The sequence below is a fragment of the Protopterus annectens genome, chromosome 16.part0 (genome assembly GCF_019279795.1).
Source record: "Protopterus annectens isolate FY-2018-M chromosome 16.part0, PAN1.0, whole genome shotgun sequence".
NCBI lineage: Eukaryota > Metazoa > Chordata > Ceratodontiformes > Protopteridae > Protopterus > Protopterus annectens.
Genome location: NC_056750.1, coordinates 803,619,726 through 803,643,484, shown reverse-complemented (window position 1 = coordinate 803,643,484; position 23,759 = coordinate 803,619,726). Strand labels below are relative to the sequence as shown.

The 23,759-nt window shown below is 43.6% G+C and overlaps 1 protein-coding gene across 1 annotated transcript in view; it reads left to right on the top strand.

The window, feature by feature from the left end:
- Positions 1-23,759, top strand: part of FKBP15 (FKBP prolyl isomerase family member 15) — a 1,242,294-nt gene that overhangs the window by 1,135,968 nt on the left and 82,567 nt on the right. The window contains exon 28 of the mRNA XM_044057970.1: positions 17,973-18,075. Coding sequence (XP_043913905.1) covers positions 17,973-18,075 — 103 coding nt within the window. The remainder of the gene's footprint in view (positions 1-17,972; positions 18,076-23,759) is intronic.

Sequence of the window (23,759 nt, the reverse complement as noted above, 5' to 3'; positions counted from 1 at the left end):
TTGAGCCTTCATTTGTTTCCTGAGTTGCAGTTTGGATTTGTTTGTTTGGATTACATAGTTTCAGAATTTACTTTGAATCAGACTGTCAGCATCCCAGTTTTCTACCCAGATCCTAAAAAAAAAATGGGAGAAAGGATTCTCCACTCTCGGTCCCTTAGAAAAGCTGGCCAGCTACTTAGTTCTTATGTATCAAAAAAGTGTCAACGCATGTTTAAATAAACAATTTTCAGGTGGTTGTCTTCACCTATTACCTTTAATTTTTACCCATGATGGTAAAACGTTTCCTGGCAGTATCAAGGCACATTCTACAAGAGGTTTGTCTTCTTTGATGGCATACTGGAAAGGAGTAGACTCAAAGTATTCTAGAAGCAGTTATGTGATCCTCTGTATATACTTTGAAAAAGCATTACAAAGTGAATTCCTTCTGTAGGCCCAATGTACTTTTAAAAGCATTACAAACTGGATTACTTCTCTAGGTACAGGACTGGCTTTGCTAGGATCATTTTCCAGGGCCTCCTAGATTCATAGCCTTCTTCCTCCCAGGTTGAAAAAGCTTTAGTAATCAACACATATAGTCTAAAGGCTAGCAGCAGTGGGAATGATGAACATAGTACAGTTGTGTAAGTTATATTTAACAATAAAAGAAGACTCTTGCTGCCCCTATAGTGCTTTTTTTAGTCAAGGTTCAAATAACAAATTCACCACCGTAACAGGAACAGGCAAGCAAAGACTGAGGGTAATGCTACTCAATGCTAGAAGTCAATCTCAAAATGCACTCGCTCGAGGCACTCCTTAAAATGGAGAACATCGATATCTGTGCAGTGACTGAGACCTGGTTCAAGGCTCCAGAGAGCAACCCCTGCACTACCAGGCTATAACTCATACCACACTTTTCGGCCATGTAACCTGGATCGAAACACCAAAGGCGGAGGTGGGTCCATATTCATGAAGGTATAAACACCTCCAGGCTAGTTGCTCAGCATAATGCATCCGAGGTTATCCAAGTGCAACTAACTCTGGGCAAAACTGAAATCCAAATTGTAGCTTGCTACAATCCCCCACCATGCCCCAGGATTCCCACTCCTTTTTTCTTGATATACTGGAAATTATTAGGGTTCAACCAAACACTCTAATAATGGGCGACTTCAACTAACCACCATTAACTGGGAAAACTACTTGTGTACCAACTCCTTAGCTCAACGCTTTCTGGAATTCATAAACTCCAATGCCCTGGATCACCTTATCCACACCCCCACCAGGGGCAACAATATCCTAGACCTAGTCATTACCAACATGAGTGACTGGTGATGTCCTTCATGGATGCATCTGCAGTCATAACAAGTGGGTTGTCCTGTCGTCAGGCAGCCCTGCAGTCGGCCGGATTCCAAAGTCCGGGTCCGGCTTCGGCTGATGTCGCACTCCACCCGACGTCATCTCTGTTGGTCTTCGGGTATAAAAGCATCAGCCGACGCCATTTTCCTCAGTCTTTCTTGCCGCGCCCAAGCAGAAGCTGTTCGCAAGTGCCGGTCGGTCGGATCCAGAGATTACTTCTACCGAATACTACTCAAGACTTCTAAAGCTAAGTACCCGCTGGGGACTCTTTCTTGCCTCAGCCGATGTCAGAAAAAGTTAACAATTGTTTAACCTGTGGGAAACAAATACCTCATAAAGATTTCCACTCTTACTGTCTGCCTTGTTTAGGCCCAGCCCACGACGTAGCAGCCTGTTCGGCCTGTGCCTCTTTCCACCACAGAACGCTTAGGCGTCGGTCGCACTTTGCACAACAGTTTTTCGGTACTGATTTTGCGTACATTATGCCGCCGGATCCTCCGACTACCCAATCTACCAAAAACGCCAAAGATAAAGACCGACACTCGCGGTCCGCGGTTTCAGCCGAAACCACGGTAAAGCAAATCATGAGTGTCTCGGTTTCGGCCGAAACCGAGAAAACTGATCAAAGTACAGCTGAACCTATTCTTACAACTGAGGCCCCTGCTACAACTCTTGAATCGACCTCAGAAATTTTACCCACTACGGTGGTTGACTTATCAGACACCATCCCTTGGATGTCTCTACCCCAGCACGTGGTGCTGCTAGGCCTCCAGCAGCCATGTCCATTAAGGCCTTCGCCAGGGCTAAAGCAGCCAAGACTACTAAATCAGTGCCTGTTAAACCCCCACATCCAGGCCCTCTTCTAGTTCTCAAATGCTTTCTTTGGCAGAAGATTTAATTTCTTTAATTAGAGGATCTCAATCTCACCCAGACAGGGCCTCTCAGCCCCCAGAGAAGAGACCTAGGGCAGAGCCCCTGAGCCAGTGTCTTCTGATGATTCTGCTGATGAATCAGACATAACTGACCAGCCAGAGGCTCCCTTCTCCAATTTTGAAGATTCTGATGCTGAAGAATCCATTCCAGCTGCTTCCCCACCAGAAGAATTCTCCTTTGGGGAAACCTTGCATGCCATGCGAGAACAGTTCCAATGGCAGCAACAGGATTTTTCAGACTCCAGAAAGACTTAGGACCTTTCTGCACCTCCCACAGCACAGGCCCTTAGCTATACCTCCTGTTCTCTCTGTGGTGGATGATGCTTTCAATGATGTTTGCTCCCCTCCAGATTCTTTACCCCCAGCCCCTGCCAAACCAGACAGATTTTACAGGGTGCCAGATACTCATCACCACCTTTACAAGGCCCCACTTGCAGACCCAGAAACTATATCCCAGGGTCCCAAGGCAGTAGCCGACCACAGCTAAAACCCTATTCCTTCTGAAAGGGAAGCAAGGTCATTAGACAGATGGGGTAAAAAGGTCTACACTTCAGCTACTCTCTCAGCTAGAGCTTTAAACTGTCAGTTTCACATGATACAATACCAAGAGTTTATGCTTGATCAGTTAACTAAAAACTAACCACTGATGAATCTCTTGATAAGAAATATGTATTAGAGATGGTAAATAACATACAACAGGTTAGCAACCATTCCTTAAAATGTGGCTATGATGCACTGGAGGCTTCATTTAGATCAGCCATGACAGGCACAGTGATAAGAAGGCATGCATGGCTAAAGGAACAAGCTTTACCGGATCATGTTAAAGCTAAGTTGCTAGATGCTCCTATGGACAAGACAAGTTTGTTTGGTACACCTGCCCAGCAGGTTATGAAGAAAATGGAAGAAAAGGCAAAATCTGTTCAAACTGTTAAAGATTTCTTGCAGGTTCAACCCCCAAGGTTTAGCAGGAACTGGCCTGCCAAAAATTGGTCTTTTCCTGACTCCACAAAATTTCAAAGGGGCAGGAATAGACGTTCCAGAGGCAGAAACCAATCCAGAGGAGATGCCTACAGAGGACGACAGTGGCAAGGTAACAACAGAGGCACAGACACAGCCACTGCCACTACATCAGCACAACCACAGTGACTTAATCCTAACTCCGCCTACCAGGGAGCAAATAGCAGCTCATCTAGGCGGAAAGTTAACCTTATTTTCAAAGAACTGGCACTACATAACAAAAGACAAGTGGATTTTACAAACCATAGATCAAGGTTACCGGTTTCACTTCCACACTTTACCAGTCAAAAGAGGAATGCCAAATCTACCTCCAAATCAAAAAAGAGGCTCTACGCCAGATAATGGAGTTAGCAAACATGAGAGCTGTGGAAAGAGTGCCAACAGCAGAACAAGGAAAGGGGTTCTATTCCAGACTATTCCTAGTTCCAAGAAAGGAAAAAAGTTGGAGACCAATTCTCGACCTGTCCACCTTAAATACATACATCATTGTCCCAAAATTCAAAATGCTGACCCTACAGCAACTTCTTCCCATGCTGGGCAAGGAGTCTTGGCTGGTAACTCTAGATCTCAAGGAGGCATACCTGCACGTCCCCATTCGACCAATCTGCAGAAGATACCTCAGATTTTATGCAGGATCAGAGCACTATCAATTCTCAGCATTGCCCTTTGGCTTATCTACTGCCAGAGTATTCACAAAATGCCTGGCATCAGTAATCGCCCATTGCAGACTACAGGGAATTCAAATTTACCCATACCTGGACGACTGCCTGCTACAAGGGGACAACAAAAGCAAGCTGACAACAGATTTACAAAGGGTCATTTACTTGCTACAAGGACTGGGATACACAGTCAATTTACAAAAGTCAAGGCTGATACCATCCCAAACAAGGACATTCTTGGGCTGAATTGGACACAGTACAACAAATGGCATTCCTGACTACAGAAAAACAAAAAACTTCCTCTGTACTTCTTGGCACTAACAAAACTGAACAAGTTAACAGCAAGAAAAGTTCTGCAGGCCTTGGGCTTCATGGCATCATGCATAATCTTGGTCCCATTTGCCAGACTACATATGAGGAAACTACAGTGGTACCTAAAGAATTTATGGTCCCAACACAGACACAGTCTAGAAACAGAAATCCCACTAATTCCATGCTTAAAACAGGAGTTCCTATGGTGGGCTCAGGCATGCCAGTCAAACCCAGGCCTACCCTTTCGCAGATGTCAACCAAGCCAGACCATCACAACAGACGCTTCAGACCTAGGATGGGGGCCCACATGCTGGACAAATGCGTGCAAGGATTGTGGACACAGGATCAACTTCACCTGCACATCAATCTAAAAGAAATGCTGGCAGTAAAACTGGCAATCCAAAAGTTCAAACCATTCCTCAAAGAGGGCCAGTTGATGATAAGGACAGACAACACCACAGTCATGTGGTACATCAACAAACAGGGAGGCACTCATTCATACCCCTATGCAGAATGACCTTGGAGCTGTGGACCCTGGCACTCAGCTACAACATTCAGTTACAGGCAATATTTGTACCGGGAAAGACAATACTCTAGCAGACATATTAAGCAGAACCACTTCGATGCCCACGAATGGAAGCTGCACCCGACATCTTCAAGACCATCTCAAAGAAATGGGAATGCCACAGATAGACCTATTCGCATCACCTCTCAATCACCAGCTCAAAAAATTCTGCACAAGGACATTCCACCCACTAGCATGGAAAGTGGACTCACTCTCCTTCAACTGGAAAGGCCTAACAGCATATGCATTCCCACCTCTTCCTTTGATACACAAGGTACTACTAAAAATCAAGGAAGAACGTCCAAGGATAATCCTGATAGCTCCAAACTGGCCAAGACAACACTGGTACCCACTACTGAAGGGCATGTCTCGGAACAATATGTGGCCAATACCCCTGATGCCTTTGATGTTAACTCAGAACAACTACAGCATCATACATCCAAACCTAAAACGCTGCAACTGACTGCATGGAACATCACATAGCAGCAGCTAATCCAGAACTTTCCCAAAGAGTTAAAGACATTATTCTTGAAGCACGCAGACCTTCAACAAGAAGGAACTATGCTGGAAAATGGAAAAGGTTTGTCATTTGGAGTACGGAAAGAGGAAAAGATGTGTCAAACATAGATATGCCTAACATTCTGGAGTATCTGGCCGAACTTCTTCATTCAGGCCTGTCCTACTCCTCCATCAAGATACATGCATCAGCTATTTCAGCAGAATACAGCTTTGATCCACCTGTTTTTTCACCCTTTGCTCAGGCAGTTCCTCAGAGGAATCAAGAATGTAAAACCTCCAAGGAAACCACCATTACCAGCTTGGGATTTAAACTTTGTGCTAGAAAAGTTGACACTATCACCCTTTGAACCAGCAGCAACAGCAGACCTACAACACCTGTCATGGAAAACTGCTTTCCTACTGGCAATTACTTCAGCAAGGAGGGTTTCAGAACTACAGGCCTTAATGGCAGTGCAACCCTTCCTAATCTTCCACCAAGATAGAGTGTCCATGAGGACTAATCCTACATTTATGCCCAAGGTGGTATCCAGAGTATCTTTAAACCAGGCAATCCACCTACCTACCTTCTTTCCCAACCCACAAAACAGAGGGAAAGAATACTGCATACCTTGGATGTACATAGACAGCTACGCTACTACTTGGACAGAACAAAAATAGCAGAAAGACTGACCAACTTTTTGTAGCCTATGCAACAGGAAGGGAAGGAAAAGCTATTTCCAAACAGACAATCTCCAAATGGATAGGAAATTGCATACGATACTGTTACTCCTTCCATGGAAAACCAATTCCACAGAACATAAGACCTCATTCTACAAGGGCAACAGCCACTACCACAGCCTTCTTACGAGGAGTGGCAACCAAAGACATTATTGAGGCGGCTACTTGGACCTCCGTGCATACATTTGCCAAGCATTATAATTTGCCTCTATATTCCAGATCCCGAGCAGGGTTTGCCACTGCTGTACTGCAAGGGATCCTAAACACACCATAATCTACTTTTATCCTCCTCCCTAGTTGGCTATGGTATTCTACCCACTTGTTATGACTGCAGATGCATCCATGAAGGACATAGTACAGTTTTGTACCTACCATAAATGTAGATGTCCGAACTGGATAGCATCTGCAGTCAGGATTACCCTCCCTCCTTCCCCTCTGTGGTACTCCTAGGGTGTTTACCCTCCTAATAGCTAGCTGTTGGGGAGTCTTTTATGGTGTATTTGTTTGTATATATGTACATATATGCTTATTGTTGTGTTTACCTCTATCTATTTGGAAACATTGGCATCTATCCAAATTTTAGCCTGCAAGAGGGCTACTGGCATCTGGGGCAAGAAACACTGAGGAAAATGGCGTCGGCTGATGCTTTTATACCCGAAGACCAACAGAGATGACGTCGGGTGGAGTGCGACATCAGCCGAAGCCGGACCCGGACTTTGGAATCCGGCCGACTGCAGGGCTGCCTGACGACAGGACAACCCACTTGTTATGACTGCAGATGCTATCCAGTTCGGACATCTACATTTATGGTAGGTACAAAACTGTACTTTCCACACCTGAAGTCATCTCCTCGTTGGTCCAATCTGACCGTAAGCTAATCACCCTTGATATCCACATCCCGCCCCCACCTCCCATTAAGGAAACCACAGTAAAATATTTCTCCAAAGCCGACTTCATGCTTCCTAAGACAGAAGTGGTGAACTTCATGACACCCATGCAGATGGACAATACAGTTACAACTGCTGAATCCTACAGGAATGCATTCTATAAGCACTTATATGAGTGCATGGATCATGCTATCCCAAACAGAACCAAGACGCTGTCCTCCAAAAAAAGGAAGCCAATCTAGTGGTCCTCTGCCATAAACAAACTGTACAACAGAAGGAAGAAACTGTTGCAAAAGAGAGTAAAATCCCATGAGTAGAGGAGCTCCCTGGTCAGCCTCAGTAAGAAGCTGAGATCCCTTATAAGATTCTCCAAAGCTAGCTACGAAAACAAAATCGCCACTAATTCTAAGGACAACCACAAAGCATTCTATAGCTATGTCAAGAATCTCAATGGCAACACCCTGATCTGCTGTGAGTTACAGCACAAAGGCACGAAAATTACAGAACCAACTGATATTGCCAACATCCTGGCAGATAGGTTCAGTGCTAACTTTACCCGCCCCTCACCCCCTAAAGGGCCCATATCTATACAGGAAGAATGCAGAGTCCTTGTAGTCCCAACTATGCAGGTAAAAGCTGCACTCTCTAAAGCCAAAAACACAGCATCCATGAGACCGGACAACATCCCAGGCTGCGTTTTACACAAACTTCAGAACGAACTAGCTCCCCACTTAAGCACTGTGTTCAATAATAGCTTCGCATCAGGCTTTGTGCCCACTGAAGCCCACTGAATGGTGCACAGCAACAGTTATCCCACTCCACAAAGGGAGAGCCACCACTGATCCTAGGAAGTATCGCCCTATTAGCCTGACGAGCCTGGTCTGCAGTGCCATGGAACGTATCATCATGGAACTCATAAACAGACATTGGTAACCTCCAAACTCTGGATCCCACCCAGTTCTGGTTTGTGAAAGGCAGGTCATGCCTCCTGAATCTGATCGACTTCTCTGAGGCAGTCACAAAAGCTGTAGATGAGGGTAAGGTGGTTCACACAGCCCATCTTTACCTCGCCAAGGCTTCTGACACCATCCCCCATTCTGGAATTATAGCTAAATTTACTAACCTAGGTATAAATCCCTACATCACAAGATGGGTTGCCAAACTGGCTCACTGACAGAACCCACACTGTAAATGTTGCAGACTCCAAATCTGACCTCAAAGCAGTGACAAGTGGAGTACCACAGGGTTCCGTCCTGGGATTTCTCCTGTTTGGTATCTACTTCTCTGAAGTGCAGGCTAACACAGAAGGCCTCTGGCTAATGAAGTTCGCAGATGACTGCAAACTAGGAGCCATAGTCAAGTCCCCAAATGATGTGGACATCCTACAGAAGGGCCTCGCTGAGACAGATGCCTGGTGTCAGAGCCATGGCCTCAAGCTCAATGCCAAAAAGTGCAGTGTCATCCCCTTTGGTAAAAATTCTGTACCCATGAACTACCACATAGGCAGCAATCTATTTAACACCGAATGTGTGATAAGAGACCTTGGGACCCAGGTGGACAGTAGTCTCACCTTTGATAGTCACATCGCCACAGTAGTCTGGAAGTCCTTCTACGTGGCACACCTCATCATAAAAGGGCTCTCATCCGGGAAAAAAGAGGTCATTGTTCCCCTCTACTTGACACTCATTAGACCCATTAGAGTACAACGCCCCTTTTGGAATGTACCTCACAAGACATTTGCAGCAGCTGGAAAGGCCACGGAAGTACCTCACAAAGAGGATTACTGGCCTCAAACAAATGCCCTACACTGACCGCCTCGAAAAACTCAAGCTTTACTCCATAGCATATTGCCTACTCCGAGGTCATCTCTGCCTAACACATAAAGCTATGTCAAACCCAGAGCTGCTGGACATGCTACACCTAAAGAAATCCCAATCCCTCCGAGCTACACGCTCTAGGGACCTAAACCTTGTCACCAGAATAAACAGGACATGCTGGAGGGATAGATTCCTGTCCCAGAGACTTCCTTTACTCGAACAAGCTACCCATCTATGTCAGGCAAAGTTCTTCATTAGCACTCTTCAAGAAAATTCTTGATGAGTGGATGGGAAATAGGAAATACACCCCGGGGATCACTTCAGTGTCTCTGCTCGACAGTGGCACAGGAAAATAGCTTTCTTGGGTGGCATAAGCCAGGGAACCTTGTTGGCTAGGCTTACATAGGCCCTTGGGCCGATAGCCTAGTACCTACCTATGAACCTATATTCCTCACTGCTGCAGTAGCTGCATGCACCCTTCATCTCCCTACTCTTGTGTAGTTGTATTTGGGATGTAAAGGTCAGTTTTATGTTATAGTTTAATTGTTATATTGTTAGCAGATAGGACTGGTACGTCCTCCCTCTCTCTTGCTCACTCTCTGTATGGGCAAGAAAGTCCTGAAGAAAGCTTCACTCCTGTCTCCTGATTTTCCACCACAGGATTAGCCAGTCAGCAGTTGGAGTGAAGGAGTGGGAAGGAAGCCAGACCTTTGTGAAGCTGGTTTGTTGTATTCTGGGCAGGATACAACCCATGTAGCATAACGGTTACTGTCGCAATGAGAAATTCCAACATATACTGTTCTTGGCAAGTGCAGTTTGAACAACAGTACTTTCTTCATCCCTAAAAAATGCACAGATGGCAAATGTCCAACTTCTCTAGCCTCTCTTCCCAAAAGATTTAAGTAGAGCTGTTTTTTCTGCACAAAACTTTTAGGGATAATTATAGATGCCCAGTTCAAATTTGACAGTCACATACACAATGTAATAAAAAAAACTGTCTACAAACTTGGCCTTCTTGGCAGTAATGGAGAACATTGGACTTGCACCAGTGTTTTGGAGTAGCTGTCAGAATGTTACTGCAGTTGCATAATATCTAGGAGCTGCTGCATATCATCTCAGCCACAGCTGTTAACTTTGCTCAGGAGCAAAACTGTAAATAATGGGTAGAAAAAACATTATTGATGTCCTTCAAGGATGCATCTGCAGTCCTAACAAATGGGTTGTCCTGCCTCAGGCAGCCCTTCGGTCGGCCGGATTCCAAAGTCTGGGTCTGGCCTCGGCTGATGTCGCACTTCACCCGACGTCATAGCTGCTTGGGTATAAAGGCATCAGCCAACGCCATTTTCCTCAGTCTTTCTTGCCGCGCGGTGCCCGAAGCAGAAGCTGTTCGCAAGTGCCGGTCGGTCAGATCCAGAGATTTCAGCGCATCAAGACTTCTAAAGCTAAGTACCCCGTTGGGGACACTCTCTTGCCTCAGCCGATGTCAGACAAAGTAAATAATTGTTTAACTTGTGGGAAACAAATACCTCATAAGGATTTCCACTCTTATTGCCTTCCTTGCTTAGGCCCAGACCACGACGTATCAGCTTGTTTAGCCTGTGCTTCCTTCAACCGACGGACTCTCAGACGTCGGTCAGAGTTTGTCAAGAGTTTTTGGCTCCACTTTTGCATATAAAATGCCGCCGGAGACTCTGACTACTCATTTAGCTAGAAAACGCAAGAAAAGGACCGACACTCATGCCCGCGGTTTCGCTGAAACCACGGTTAGGCCTACCGAGTGTCTCGGTTTTGGCTGAAACCGAGACCTCGGTTCTCCGTCGCGAAAGCATGCCTCCGATAACCGAGGCCACACAGGCCATGGCTGAGTCGGCTACAGAAATTCCTGCTGAAGTAGCAGGCACACAAGAGTTGTCTGACACTATTCTGTTGGACATCTCTTCTCCTGCACGGGGCAGCTAGACCCCCTGCTTCTATGTCTATCAAGGCCTTTTCCAGGGCTAAAGAAGCCAAACTTTCCAAGGCCTTACCTTCAAAAGCTCCCTCTCACAGGCCTACCTCAAGTTCCCAGATTCTCAGCCTTGCTGAGGACCTTATTTCTCTGATCAGGGGAACCCAACCTCACCCAGACAGGGCCTCACAACCCCCTCCTGAAAAGAGGCCTAGGACTGAACCCCCTGAACCTCTGTCCTCTGACTACTCCTCGGATGGTTCAGATGTATCGGACCATCAGGAAGGCCCGTACTCCCCTTATGAGGATTCTGATGCAGAAGATTCCATTCCTTCTGCCTCACCTCCAGAAGAATTTTCTTTTGGGGAAACCCTACACTCAATGAGGGAACACTTCCAATGGCAGGGTCAGGATTTTTCTGATTCCAGGAAAAGGCTACGGACTTTTTTACACTTACCACAGCATAGGCCTTTAGCCATTCCACCTGTACTATCAGTTGTTGATGATGCATACAATGATGCCAGTACTGCCCCTGATTCTCTTCCCCAGGCCCCTACAAAGCCTGATAGATACTACAGGGTCCCGGATTCTCACTACCACTTGTATAAGGCTCATGCTGCAGACCCAGAAACCATTTCTCAGGGCCCTAAAGGTGTTGCAGCTGCCTCTGCCAAAAACCCACTACCATCTGAAAGAGAATCTAGAGCATTAGAGAGATGGGGTAAAAAGGTTTATACATCTGCTACTCTTTCTGCCAGGGCTTTAAACTGTCAATTTCACATGATACAGTATCAGGAATTTTTGTTAGATCGGCTGAATAAAAAGCTGGCCTCCCCAGAACCTTTAGACCCGTAAGTCCCTTCAGGATTTGGTACACGACTCTCAGCAGGTCAGTAATCATTTCTTAAAATGCGGCTATGACACACTGGAGGCTTCATTTAGATCAGCTATGACTGGAGCAGTGATTCGAAGGCATGCCTGGTTAAAAGAACAATCTTTACCAGACCATGTTAAGTCTAAACTCCTGGATGCCCCTATGGAGAAACAAAGTTTGTTTGGCTCCCCTGCACAGGAGGTTCTAAAGAAAGTGGAAGAAAAAGCAAAATCTGTCCAAACAGTAAAGGATTTTTTGCAGGTCCAACCTCCGAGGTTTAGCAGAAATTGGCCTTCAAAGAATTGGTCCTTTCCAGACACCTCCAGAGCACAGAGAGGCAGAAATAGACGCCCAAGAGGCAGAGGTCAATCTAGGGGTGCCTACAGGGGTCGCTAGTGGCAACCTGCCAGCCAAAGAAGTGCCACAGCTGCGACTACAACCACTTCTACAGGACAGACACAATGACTTGGCTCTGATTCCGCCTACCAGGGAACAACTGGAAGCACCCTTGGGCGGAAAGCTAGCTTTATTCTCAAGAAATTGGCATTGTATTACAGGAGACAAATGGACTTTACAAACAATAGACAAGGGCTACAGGTTTCACTTCCACACTATACCTAAAAAGAGAGGAATGCCAAACCTTCCACCAAGCCAGAAATCAGAGGCTCTAAAACAAATCATCAGTTTACTAAGGATGAGAGCAATAGAAAAGGTACCATCTATGGAACAAGGCCAAGGATTTTACTCCAGACTATTCCTTGTACCAAGAAAAGAAAAACAATGGAGGCCTATTCTCGATTTGTCCGCACTGAACACATATCTCATTATTCCAAAATTCAAAATGCTGACCCTACAGCAACTTCTTCCCATGTTGGGCAAGGAGTCTTGGCTGGTGACTCTAGATCTCAAGGAGGCATACTGCACGTCCCTATACGACCAGATTGCAGAAGACACCTCAGATTTCTTGCAGGATTAGAGCATTATCAATTCTCAGCATTGCCCTTTGGCTTATCTACTGCGCCCAGAGTATTCACGAAATGCCTGGCATCAGTAATTGCTCATTGCCAGGCTTCAGGGAATTCAAATCTACCCATACCTGGATGACTGCCTAATACAAGCGGACAACAAGACAAAATTAATAAAGGATTTGGCCAATGTCATACAACTGCTGCAAGCCTTGGGATACACAGTCAACATACAAAAGTCAAGACTAGTACCATCCCAAAGGATAACATTTTTGGGTGCAGAACTGGACACAATAACTCGGATGGCTTTTCTCACCGAGGAAAAACAAAAGCAACTACCAGTCTATTTCATGGCATTAACAAGACAAACTCAGCTTACTGCAAGGAAAGTCCTGCAGGCCCTGGGTTACATGGCATCCTGCATAATATTGATCCCACATGCCAGACTGCATATGAGAAAGTTACAATGGTACCTAAGGAATGTATGGTCTCAGCACAGACACAGTTTAGAAGCCCAGATACCAATCATTCCATGTCTGAAAAAAGAATTCCTGTGGTGGGCTCAGGCCTGTCAGATAAACAGAGGATTGCCTTTCCACAAACCACATCCAAAGCAGACCATCACCACGGACGCCTCAGACCTAGGCTTGGGGGCACACATGGAAGACAAGTGTATCCAAGGCCTATGGTCACAAGACCAGCTGAATCTACACATAATTCTAAAGGAGATGCTGGCAGTGAAACATGCAATCGAGGCATTCAGACCATTCATCCAGCAAGGACACCTGCTGATAAGGACGGACAATACCACAGTCATGTGGTACATCAACAAACAGGGAGGCACACATTCATACCCTCTATGCCGGATGGCAATGGACCTGTGGAACTTGGCCCTGAATCTCAACATCCAACTGCAGGCCAGATTTGTACCAGGAAAAGAGAATTCACTAGCAGACAGCTTAAGCAGAACTACCACGGATGCTCACGAATGGATGCTGCATCCAGACATCTTCAAAAACATAACAAAGAAATGGGGAATGCCAGAGATAGACCTGTTTGCCTCCCCACACAACCACCAACTGAAGAAAATCTGCTCAAGAGTATACCACCCACTTGCCTGGAGGGTGGACTCCCTTTCTTTCAGCTGGAAGGACCTGACAGTATATGCCTTTCCACCTCTTCCTTTGATGTACAAAGTTCTGCTGAAGATCAGAGAGGAACAGCCAAAGGTAATTCTGATAGCTCCAGACTGGCCAAGGCAACATTGGTACCCGCTACTGAGAAGCATGTCTCGGACGCATTCATGGCATCTACCTCTATGTCCTTTACTTCTAACGCAGAACAACTACAAGACCCTGCATCCAAACTTAAAAACACTGCAGCTAACTGCTTGGAAAATTGCATAAAACAAAACCAACTAGATTTATCTCAGAGGGTTAAGGACATTATCCTGGAGGCTCACAGACCCTCCACAAGGAAAACATATTCAGCCAAATGGAAAAGATTCCTCATTTGGAGTGCAAAAAAGGGAGAAAATGTCTCACTAGCAAACCTACCACACATCCTGGAATACTTAGCAGAACTGTTCCACAATGGCCTGTCCTATTCTTCCATTATGATACATGCATCAGCAATTTCAGCAGAGTACAACCTGGATCCTCCGGTCTTCTATCATCCTCTCCTCAGACAATTTCTGAGAGGGATCAAAAATGTAAAGCCTCCAAGGAAACCACCTTTGCCTGCATGGGATCTCAATTTTGTGCTAGAAAAATTAACACTTCCCCCTTTTGAACCAGCAGCAACAGCAGACTTACAGTTCTTATCTTGGAAAACTGCCTTCCTGCTAGCAATCACTTCAGCAAGAAGGGTATCTGAGTTACAGGCATTAATGGCAGTACAGTCTTTCCTTATCTTCCATCAGAATAGAGTGTCTCTGAGAACCAATCCTACTTTTATGCCAAAGGTGGTATCCAGGGTATCCTTGAACCAAGCTATACATTTACCTACATTCTTCCCCAACCCACAGAACAGGGGGGAAAATCTACTACACACCTTGGATGTGCACAGACAACTGCGCTACTATCTGGACAGAACCAAGGCCAGCAGAAAAACTGACCAGCTTCTGGTAGCATATGCAACAGGAGTGCAAGGAAAAGCAATTTCAAAACAGTCTCAAAATGGATAGGAAATTGCATTCGATTCTGCTACTCATTTCATGGAAAAACAACTCCTGAAAATATCAGGCCTCATTCCACAAGAGCTACAGCCACCACTACAGCTTTCCTATGAGGAGTGGCTACCAAAGACATTTTAGAAGCTGCTACTTGGAGCTCCGTGCATACATTTGCCAAGCATTATAATCTTCCTTTATACTCCAGATCCCGAGCAGGTTTTGCAACTGCTGTTTTACAAGGGATCTTAACTACACCATCATTATCTTAGTGCCTCCTCCCCCAGTTTGGCTATGGTATTCTACCCATTTGTTAGGACTGCAGATGCATCCTTGAAGGACATAGTACAGTTTTGTACCTACCATAAATGTAGATGTCCGATAGGTATGCATCTGCAGTCAGGATTACCCACCCACCTTCCCCTCTGTGGGATTCCTTGGGTACTTACCCCTCATTTAGCTAGCTGGGGGAATCTATTATGGTGTATTTGTTTGTATGTATATATGTATATATATTTAGCTTTCTACTGTTTGGAATTATCTGCATTTATCCAAATTTAGCCTTCCTAGAGGGCACCTGGCATCTGGGGCAAGAAACACTGAGGAAAATGGCGTCGGCTGATGCCTTTATACCCAAGCAGCTATGACGTCGGGTGAAGTGCAACATCAGCCGAGGCCAGACCCAGACTTTGGAATCCGGCCGACCGAAGGGCTGCCTGAGGCAGGACAACCCATTTGTTAGGACTGCAGATGCATACCTATCGGACATCTACATTTATGGCAGGTACAAAACTGTACTTTACTCATACTGCCCTTTAATCTCTACTTCCATTCCTCTCAAGGCTTTACCCTTTCTACCAATTATGTTAGTTATTTAGTCTTGAATCTGTCTTCCATTTTCACTACTTTTCCCTTTTCCCCATGACAGAACTACCATCACTTTCATCCTGCAAAACTAGATCAACCTCCCTTCATTTCTGGTTCCAAACATGCATACTTGTTCCCTGTATCCTTAATCCTTTAAATTATTTCTTCCATACTTTCACTTTTTCTTTTCTCTGTCCCCTCTTCCTCTTACTCCATACTTGCTACCGAATATTTTTCTTGTCTTCACTACTCAGACCTTTTCCAATACCCTTTACTTGCTTTCCTGTAGTTTTCTTTACTTCGCCACTCAGACTGATTTTTATTCCTTTGCCCTTCATTGACATAGCTGGTATCCAGTTGCTTTCCAGTTAATTTTCCTTTTCCTTTCTATTCTTCCAAAATGGATTATTGCCATGTAGTTTTGCTACAACATTGTTGCTGTATTTTCTGTATATATTGTTCTCGTTCTACAGTTATAATTTTATTTTATTTTGCTTAACTATGTTGTTTTTTCCTGTTTTTTTTTTTTTCTGTTTTTTGGAGCTTTTCTCATCTGGACTCTGCTGAAAGGGGGTTGTGCATAACCCAGTTAGACTATTCTGGTAAACAAAGGGGAGGTAAAATAAAGTTGCCATAATAGTAGATACAGGAATTGATCACTTCTGTAGTATATGCACCCTCCCTCCATCTCCATATTTAATTCTTTCTGTCTATCCTTGGTGAGGTGGAACCCCTCACCTGTAGTTTTCCATCCTCTCTCCTTACTTATTTCTGTCCGTCGTCGAAGCTTTGAGGAATTTCACACCTGTGCATCCATTAAATACAATCACATGGTCTCGTGCATAGGTAGCAAGTCAGACAGTACAAAAGAAAGGTGCCTAGCTTTTGTAGATTGTCCAAAACAGTATCCTTGGCAGAATGTCCCATTGATGATTTTTAAGTACTGCTGATTTATTTAAACATCTACTGTTACAAGTTACTTTAATTCCTCCAACATACATATTTCTTAACAGATGTTTTTTGTGCACCCATCATATCTGCTTCTGTAAGAATAAATCCATCAAGTCTTATTCAGTATGTCAGAAGCTTTAACATTCACTGTAATCTTCCAGAATTTCATTAAATGTGTCCCTTCTGTGTACATACCATATTGTCATGGTTACTTATTCCACATGAGCAGTACCTGGCATTCCATCTCCAGTCAAAGAAAAATAGTTTGCATCCTTCACTCATTTACCGTTTTATGATGTTATAAGATGGTTACTGTAATAAGCATCTTTTGTATTTTTGCTGAGTTGTGCTTTTCAGTTGTCGCGGTTTCCTGCAAATGTTCAGCAGTTAGTTTCCAAATTCTAACAGGACCATAAAGGTGATCTCATCATCCATGTACCAGCAAGTTCATTCATCCATACAGGATAATGATTTGTATAATCTGTCACAAGGAGTGCATGAAGTGTGTATTCATGCAGCTCTGCATACCGATGCACACCTGAGTTTGTGGTTTAATCTTGCATTCATGTGCTTTGACAAATAACTAAGCCTTGCAAGTGATTACCGTGCTTTAGCTAAGGTGGCTGGGTCCATTGCTCAGATAACTTATTCACAGTGTTCCAGATTTACATTTTCTTTGTTGGTACAGGCCTACTGAAAGGCTTCCTTCTAGAGGATCTCATCACTTCTGCCCACCTCTTGCAAAAGTCAAGCCTAGGTAGACCAACCTGATGGAACAGAGCATGAGTCTGCAGCAGCAGTTGATGTAGGTTCGATTGTGTCTTGGGTGCTGTACATCTAGCCATGGATGGGGTAGAGTCTGGGCAACAGAGGGCTAGCTCTGTCCTTTCCTGGGCATTGGATATGACGTTTTTGCACTGCCTGACAGCCCATCCTCCCAGCCCTTTGAAGGCTTTAAAGCTTGCAATAGAGGCAGTGAGTATGGAGGCATAGACCTCTGCTGTCGAGCAGTTTTTCATTGACATTATTGTACTCCAGGCACCAGGAAGAGAGAAGGAATACCAGCTCATGGCATTAAAAAGTTCAGCTTCCTGATGATAAAGTAAATCAATAAATTATTGAATAATTTTAATTCAAAATGGAAGAAAATCAGTTTAAATGTAAATTTTCTATTTTATCTATACTGTCATTGTGCAGCTGTCTTGGTGTTGTTTTAAAGGTCTTAAACTTGTATGTGGTGAGCTAGGAAAAGTACTGTACAACACATTTCTAAACGTAAGCATCTGGCATTTGGTGCAATAAAATGAAGAGGCATGTGACAAAAGTTGGTAGCTAAGACTTGCAACTAAAATGGAGAAAACTTGTTTCAAAGGAATACTGATGAATAAAAGATGGTGAAAATGGTTTTGACAGCTTTTCTTCTCTCTCTGAATTTTTCAGTCTTTTTGGAGATGATGATGATGAAAGTTTATTCAAGTCTGCGACCCCCAAAACACCAAAATCAGTAATAACCACCAGGCTAGAAGATGATGAGGATGATGTGGTAAGTCATAATTTACATTTAATAGTCAAAGATTTTCTATTCCTCCTGAACTCAAAAACGAAGACAAGTCCCCATATACAACATTAGAAACGTGAATCATAATGGTCCTTTAATACCAATCCCATTTTCAAACTTCATGCCTCTGACCTTGCATTCCAATTTTTGGTCCCAAACTGTATTGGAGTCCTTACCTGAGCTTAGACACTTCATCTTACCCAAGTTCCATGGACTGCTAAAACCTAATCTGCTGAATCAAGCTTAATGTTCGTGCAACCCAAAAGGACACATAACCCAAGCCAACTAATACCTCTCCTGTACCCTAACTGTGCTGCTAATTTCCATTGCTTCAGTTCTCCCACCTCAAATGTCTGTTTTCCAAGCTTTATATATTTTCCTCTGTCTTGCTTAAATGTAAAGTAAAAAAATGAGCTGTAGGCCCCAATAAAGGCTGGTCCCTCCAAGTGTTCCTCTTTTCAGGGGAACAGTTCAGTCACAGGCACTTCCACCAGTAAACACACATTGAAATATCCAAATGTTAAGTTTATTCACACAACAAAAAGTAAAATAAAATAAAAATAATAATGTTAGATGGTAAATGGATTAAGCACTTTCATCTCCCCTAGGGAGACTTCATCAAAATCTACCCTTTTTATATCAAAACACATTTCATTTCATTGGCCATTCAATTAAATCCATCACTTGGTAACTATTAACTGTTAAAAGTGCTTAATGCATGTAAATAAAAAAGTTTCCATTTGCTTGACGACAAGAACATTCATTTTATAATACATAAAAATGCAGATTGTGGCATAGGACAAGTTCATAATACATATATAAAACAAATTGTAGAGCTGTAAACAGTTGTGTATCAGTATGTGTTAAATATATATTTATATATCTGCATTAGGTTTTAATACTGTTTTTATAGAACGTAATTATTGTAGTAGTAGTTTTAGCAACATTTTGCTGCCTTTATAGATGTTAGGGCCGCTGTAATTGTTACCATTACTAGGCTTCAGTATTGTCACATGCTGATACAGAGCTGTTTACAGCTCTACAATTTGTTTTATAACAGTGCTAATAAACTGAAGCAGTCTGTAGAAATTCTGCAATATTCTGGAATGCTGGATGACAGTGCTGATATTCTATTCCTCATGAATAATATCATTAATATTCTGGAATGCAGGATGACAGTGCTGATATTCCATTCCTCATGAATAATATCATTAATATTCTGGAATGCTGGATGACAGTGCTGATATTCCATTCCTCATGAATAATATCATTAATATTCTGGAATGCTGGATGACAGTGCTGATATTCTATTCCTCATGAATAATATCATTAATATTCTGGAATGCTGGATGACAGTGCTGATATTCCATTCCTCATGAATAATATCATTAATATTCTGGAATGCTGGATGACAGTGCTGATATTCCATTCCTCATGAATAATATCATTAATATTCTGGAATGCTGGATGACAGTGCTGTTATTCCATTCCTCATGAGTAATATTAATATTCTGAAATGCTGGATGACGGTGCTGATATTCCATTCCTCATGAGTAATATTAATATTCTGGAATGCTGGATGACAGTGCTGATATTCCATTCCTCATGAGTAATATCATTAATATTCTGGAATGCTGGATGACAGTGCTGATATTCCATTCCTCACGAGCTATATCATTAATATTCTGGAATGCCGGATGACAGTGCTGAAATACCATTCCTCATGAATAGTATTGTTAATATTCTAGAATGCTGGATGACAGTGCTGATATTCCATTCCTCATAAAGTAATAATAATATTCTGGAATGCTGGATGACAGTGCTGATAATTCCATTCCTCATGAGTAATATCATTAATATTCTGCAATGCTGGATGACAGTGCCGATATTCCATTCCTCAAGATGCTTTGCCACAGATTGTCTGCACCTGTCGCCCCTGAGATTCCGGATACTGGTTAAGGCTCTTGCTGCCCCTATAGTGCCTTTTTTAGGCAGGGTTCAAATAACAAATTCACCACCATAACAGGAACAGGCAAGCAAAAACTGAGGGTAATGCTACTCAATGCTAGAAGTCTAAATCTCAAAATGCACACACTTGAGGCACTCCTTAAAATGGAGAACATCGATATCTGTGCAGTGACTGAGACCTGGTTCAAGGCTCCAGAGAACACCCCTGCACTACCAGGCTATAAATCATACCACACTTTTCGGCCATGTAACCTGGACCGAAACACCAAAGGCAGAGGTGTGTACATATTCATTAAGGATATCCACACCTCCAGGCTAGTTGCTCAGCATAATACATCCGAGGTTATCAAGTGCAACTAACTCTGAGCAAAATTGCAATCCAAATTGTAGCTTGCTACAGTTCCCCCACCATGCCCCAGGATTCCCACTCCTCTTTTCTTGACGTACTGGAAAATATTAGGGTTCAACCAAACACCCTACTAATGAGCGACTTCAACTACCCCACCTTTAACTGGGAAAACTCGTGTACCAACTCCTTAGCTCAACTTAGCTTTCTGGAATTCATAAACTCCAATGCCCTAAATCAACTTATCCACACCCCCACCAGGGGCAACAATATCCTAGAGCTAGTCATTGCCAACATGAGTGACCGGTGTTCCACACCTGAAATCATCTCCTCATTGGTCCGATCCGACCGTAAGCTTATCACCCTTGATATCCACATCCCGCCCCCACCCCCATTAGGGAAACCACAGTAAAAAAAATTCTCCAAAGCCAACTTCATGCTTCTTAAGACAGAAGTGGTGAACTTCATGACAGCCATGCAGATGGACAATACAGTTACAACTGCTGAATCCTACACAAATGCACTGTATAAGCACTTACACGAGTGCATGGATCGTGCTATCCCAAACAGAACCAAGATGCTATCCTCCAAAAAAAGTAAGCCAATCTTGTGTCCCCTGACGTAAACAAACTGTACAACAGAAGGACGAAATTGTTGCAAAAGAGAGTAAAATCCTATGAGTGGAGGAGCTCCCTGGTCAGCCTCAGTAAGAAGCTGAGATCCTTGTAAGATCCTCCAAAGCTAGCTACAAAAACAAAATTGCCACTAAATCCAAGGACAACCGCAAAGCATTAGCATCAAGAATCTAGATTTCAACACCCAGATCTGCTCTGAGTTACAGCGTAAAGGCATGAAAATTACAGAACCAACTGATGTTGCTAACATCCTGGCAGATAGGTTCAGTTCCTACTTTACCCCCCTCTCACCCCCTAAAGGGCCTATATCTATACAGGAAGAATGCAGAGTCCCTGTAATCACAACTACGCAGGTAAAAGCTGCACTCTCTAAAGCCAAAAACACAGCATCCATGGGACCGGACAACATCCCAGGCTGCGTTTTACATGAACATCAGAACAAACTGTCTCCCCACTTAAGCACCATGTTCAATAATAGCCTTGTATCAGGCTTTGTGCCCACTGAATGGTGCACAGCAACAATTGTCCCACTCCACAAATGGGGAGCCACCACTGATCCCAGGAACTATCGACCTATTAGCCTGACTAGCCTGGTCTGCAAGGCCATGGAACGTATCATCATGGAACTCATAAACAAAGACATTGGTAACCTCCAAACTCTGGATCCCACCCAGTTCGGGTTTGTGAAAGGCAGATCATGCCTCCTGAACCTGATCAACTTCTTTGAGGCTGTCACCAAAGCCGTGGATGAGGGTAAGTTGGTTCACACAGCCTATCTTGACCTCACCAAGGCTTTTGACACCATCCCCCATTCTGGAATTATAGCTAAACTTACTAAACTAGGTATAAATCCCTGCATCACAAGATGGGTTGCCAACTGGCTCACTGACAAGAACCCACACTGTAAAAGTTGCAGAATCCAAATCTGACCTCAAACCAGTGACAAGTGGAGTACCACAGGGTTCCGCCCTAGGACCTCTCCTGTTTGGTATCTACTTCTTTGAAGTACAGGCTAACACAAAAGGCCTCTGGCTAACAAAGTTCGCAGATGACTGCAAACCAAGAGCCATAGTTAAGTCCCCAAATGATGACATCCTACAGAAGAGCCTCACTGAGACAGATGTCTGGTGTCAGAGCCATGGCCTCAAGCTCATTGCCAAAAAGTGCAGTGTCATCCCCTTTGGTAAAAACTCTATACCCATGAACTACCACATTGGCAGCAATCTACTTAACACCGAATGCGTGATAAGAGACCTTGGGACCCAGGTGGACAGTAGTCTCTCCTTTGATAGTCAGATTGCCACAGTAGTCAGGAAGTCCTTCTGTGTGGCACACTTCATCATAAAAGGTTCTCATCCAGGAAAAAAAGAGGTCATTGTTCCCCTCTACTCGTTACTAATTAGACCCATTATAGAGTACAACGCCCCCTTTGGAATGTACCTCACAAGACATCTGCAGCAACTGGAAAGGCCACAGAAGTACCTCACAAAGAGGATTACTGGCCTCAAACAAATGCCCTACACTGACAGCCTCAAAAAACTCCAGCTTTACTCCATAGCATATTGCCTACTCTGAGGTGATCTCTGCCTAACATATAAAGCTATGTCAAACCCAGAGCTGTTGGACATGCTACACCTAAAGAAATCCCAATCCCTCCGAGCTACACAATTTAGGGACCTAAACCTTGTCACCAGAATAAACAGGACACGCTGGAGGGATAGATTCCTGTCCCAGAGACTTCCTATACTCTGGAACAAGCTACCCATCTATGTCAAGCAAAGTTCTTCAGTAACACTCTTCAAGAATAATCTTGATGAGTGGATGGGAAATAGGAAATACACCCCGGGGATCACTTCTGTGTGTCTGCTCGACAGTGGCACAAGAAAATAACTTTCTTGGGTGGCGTAAGTTATGGAACCTTGCTGGATAGGCTTACGTAGGCCCTTGGGCCGATAGCCTAGTACCTACCTATGAACCTATGAGTAGTATCATTAATATTCTGGAATGCTGGATGACAGTGCTGATATTCCATTCCTCATGAGTAATATCATTAGTATTCTGGAATTGGTGGATGACAGTGCTGATATTCCATTCCTCATGAATAATATCATTAATATTCTGGAATGCTGGATGACAGTGCTGATATTCCGTTCCTCATGAGTAATATCATTAATACTCTGGAATGGTGGATGACAGTGCTGATATTCCATTCCTCATGAATAATGTCATTAATATTCTGCAATGCTGGATGACAGTGCTGATATTCCATTCCTCATGAATAGTATCATTAATATTCTGGAATGCTGGATGACAGTGCTGATATTCCATTCCTCATGAATAATATAATTAATATTCTGGAATGCTGGATGACAGTGCTGATATTCCATTCCTCATAAATAATGTCATTAATATCCTGGAATGCTGGATGGCAGTGCTGATATTCCATTCCTCATGAGTAATATCATTAATATTCTGGAATGCTGGATGACGTTGCTGATATTCCATTCCTCATGAATAGTATTGTTAATATTCTGGAATGCTGGATGACAGTGCTGATATTCCATTCCTCATGAGTAATATCATTAATATTCTGGAATGCTAGATGACCGTGGTGATATTCCATTCCTCATGAGTAATATAATTAATATTCTGGAATGCTGGATGTTTGACCTGACCTTCTGCACTCATACTAGTGTGTCTGGCCTGCAAAGACTTTCTGC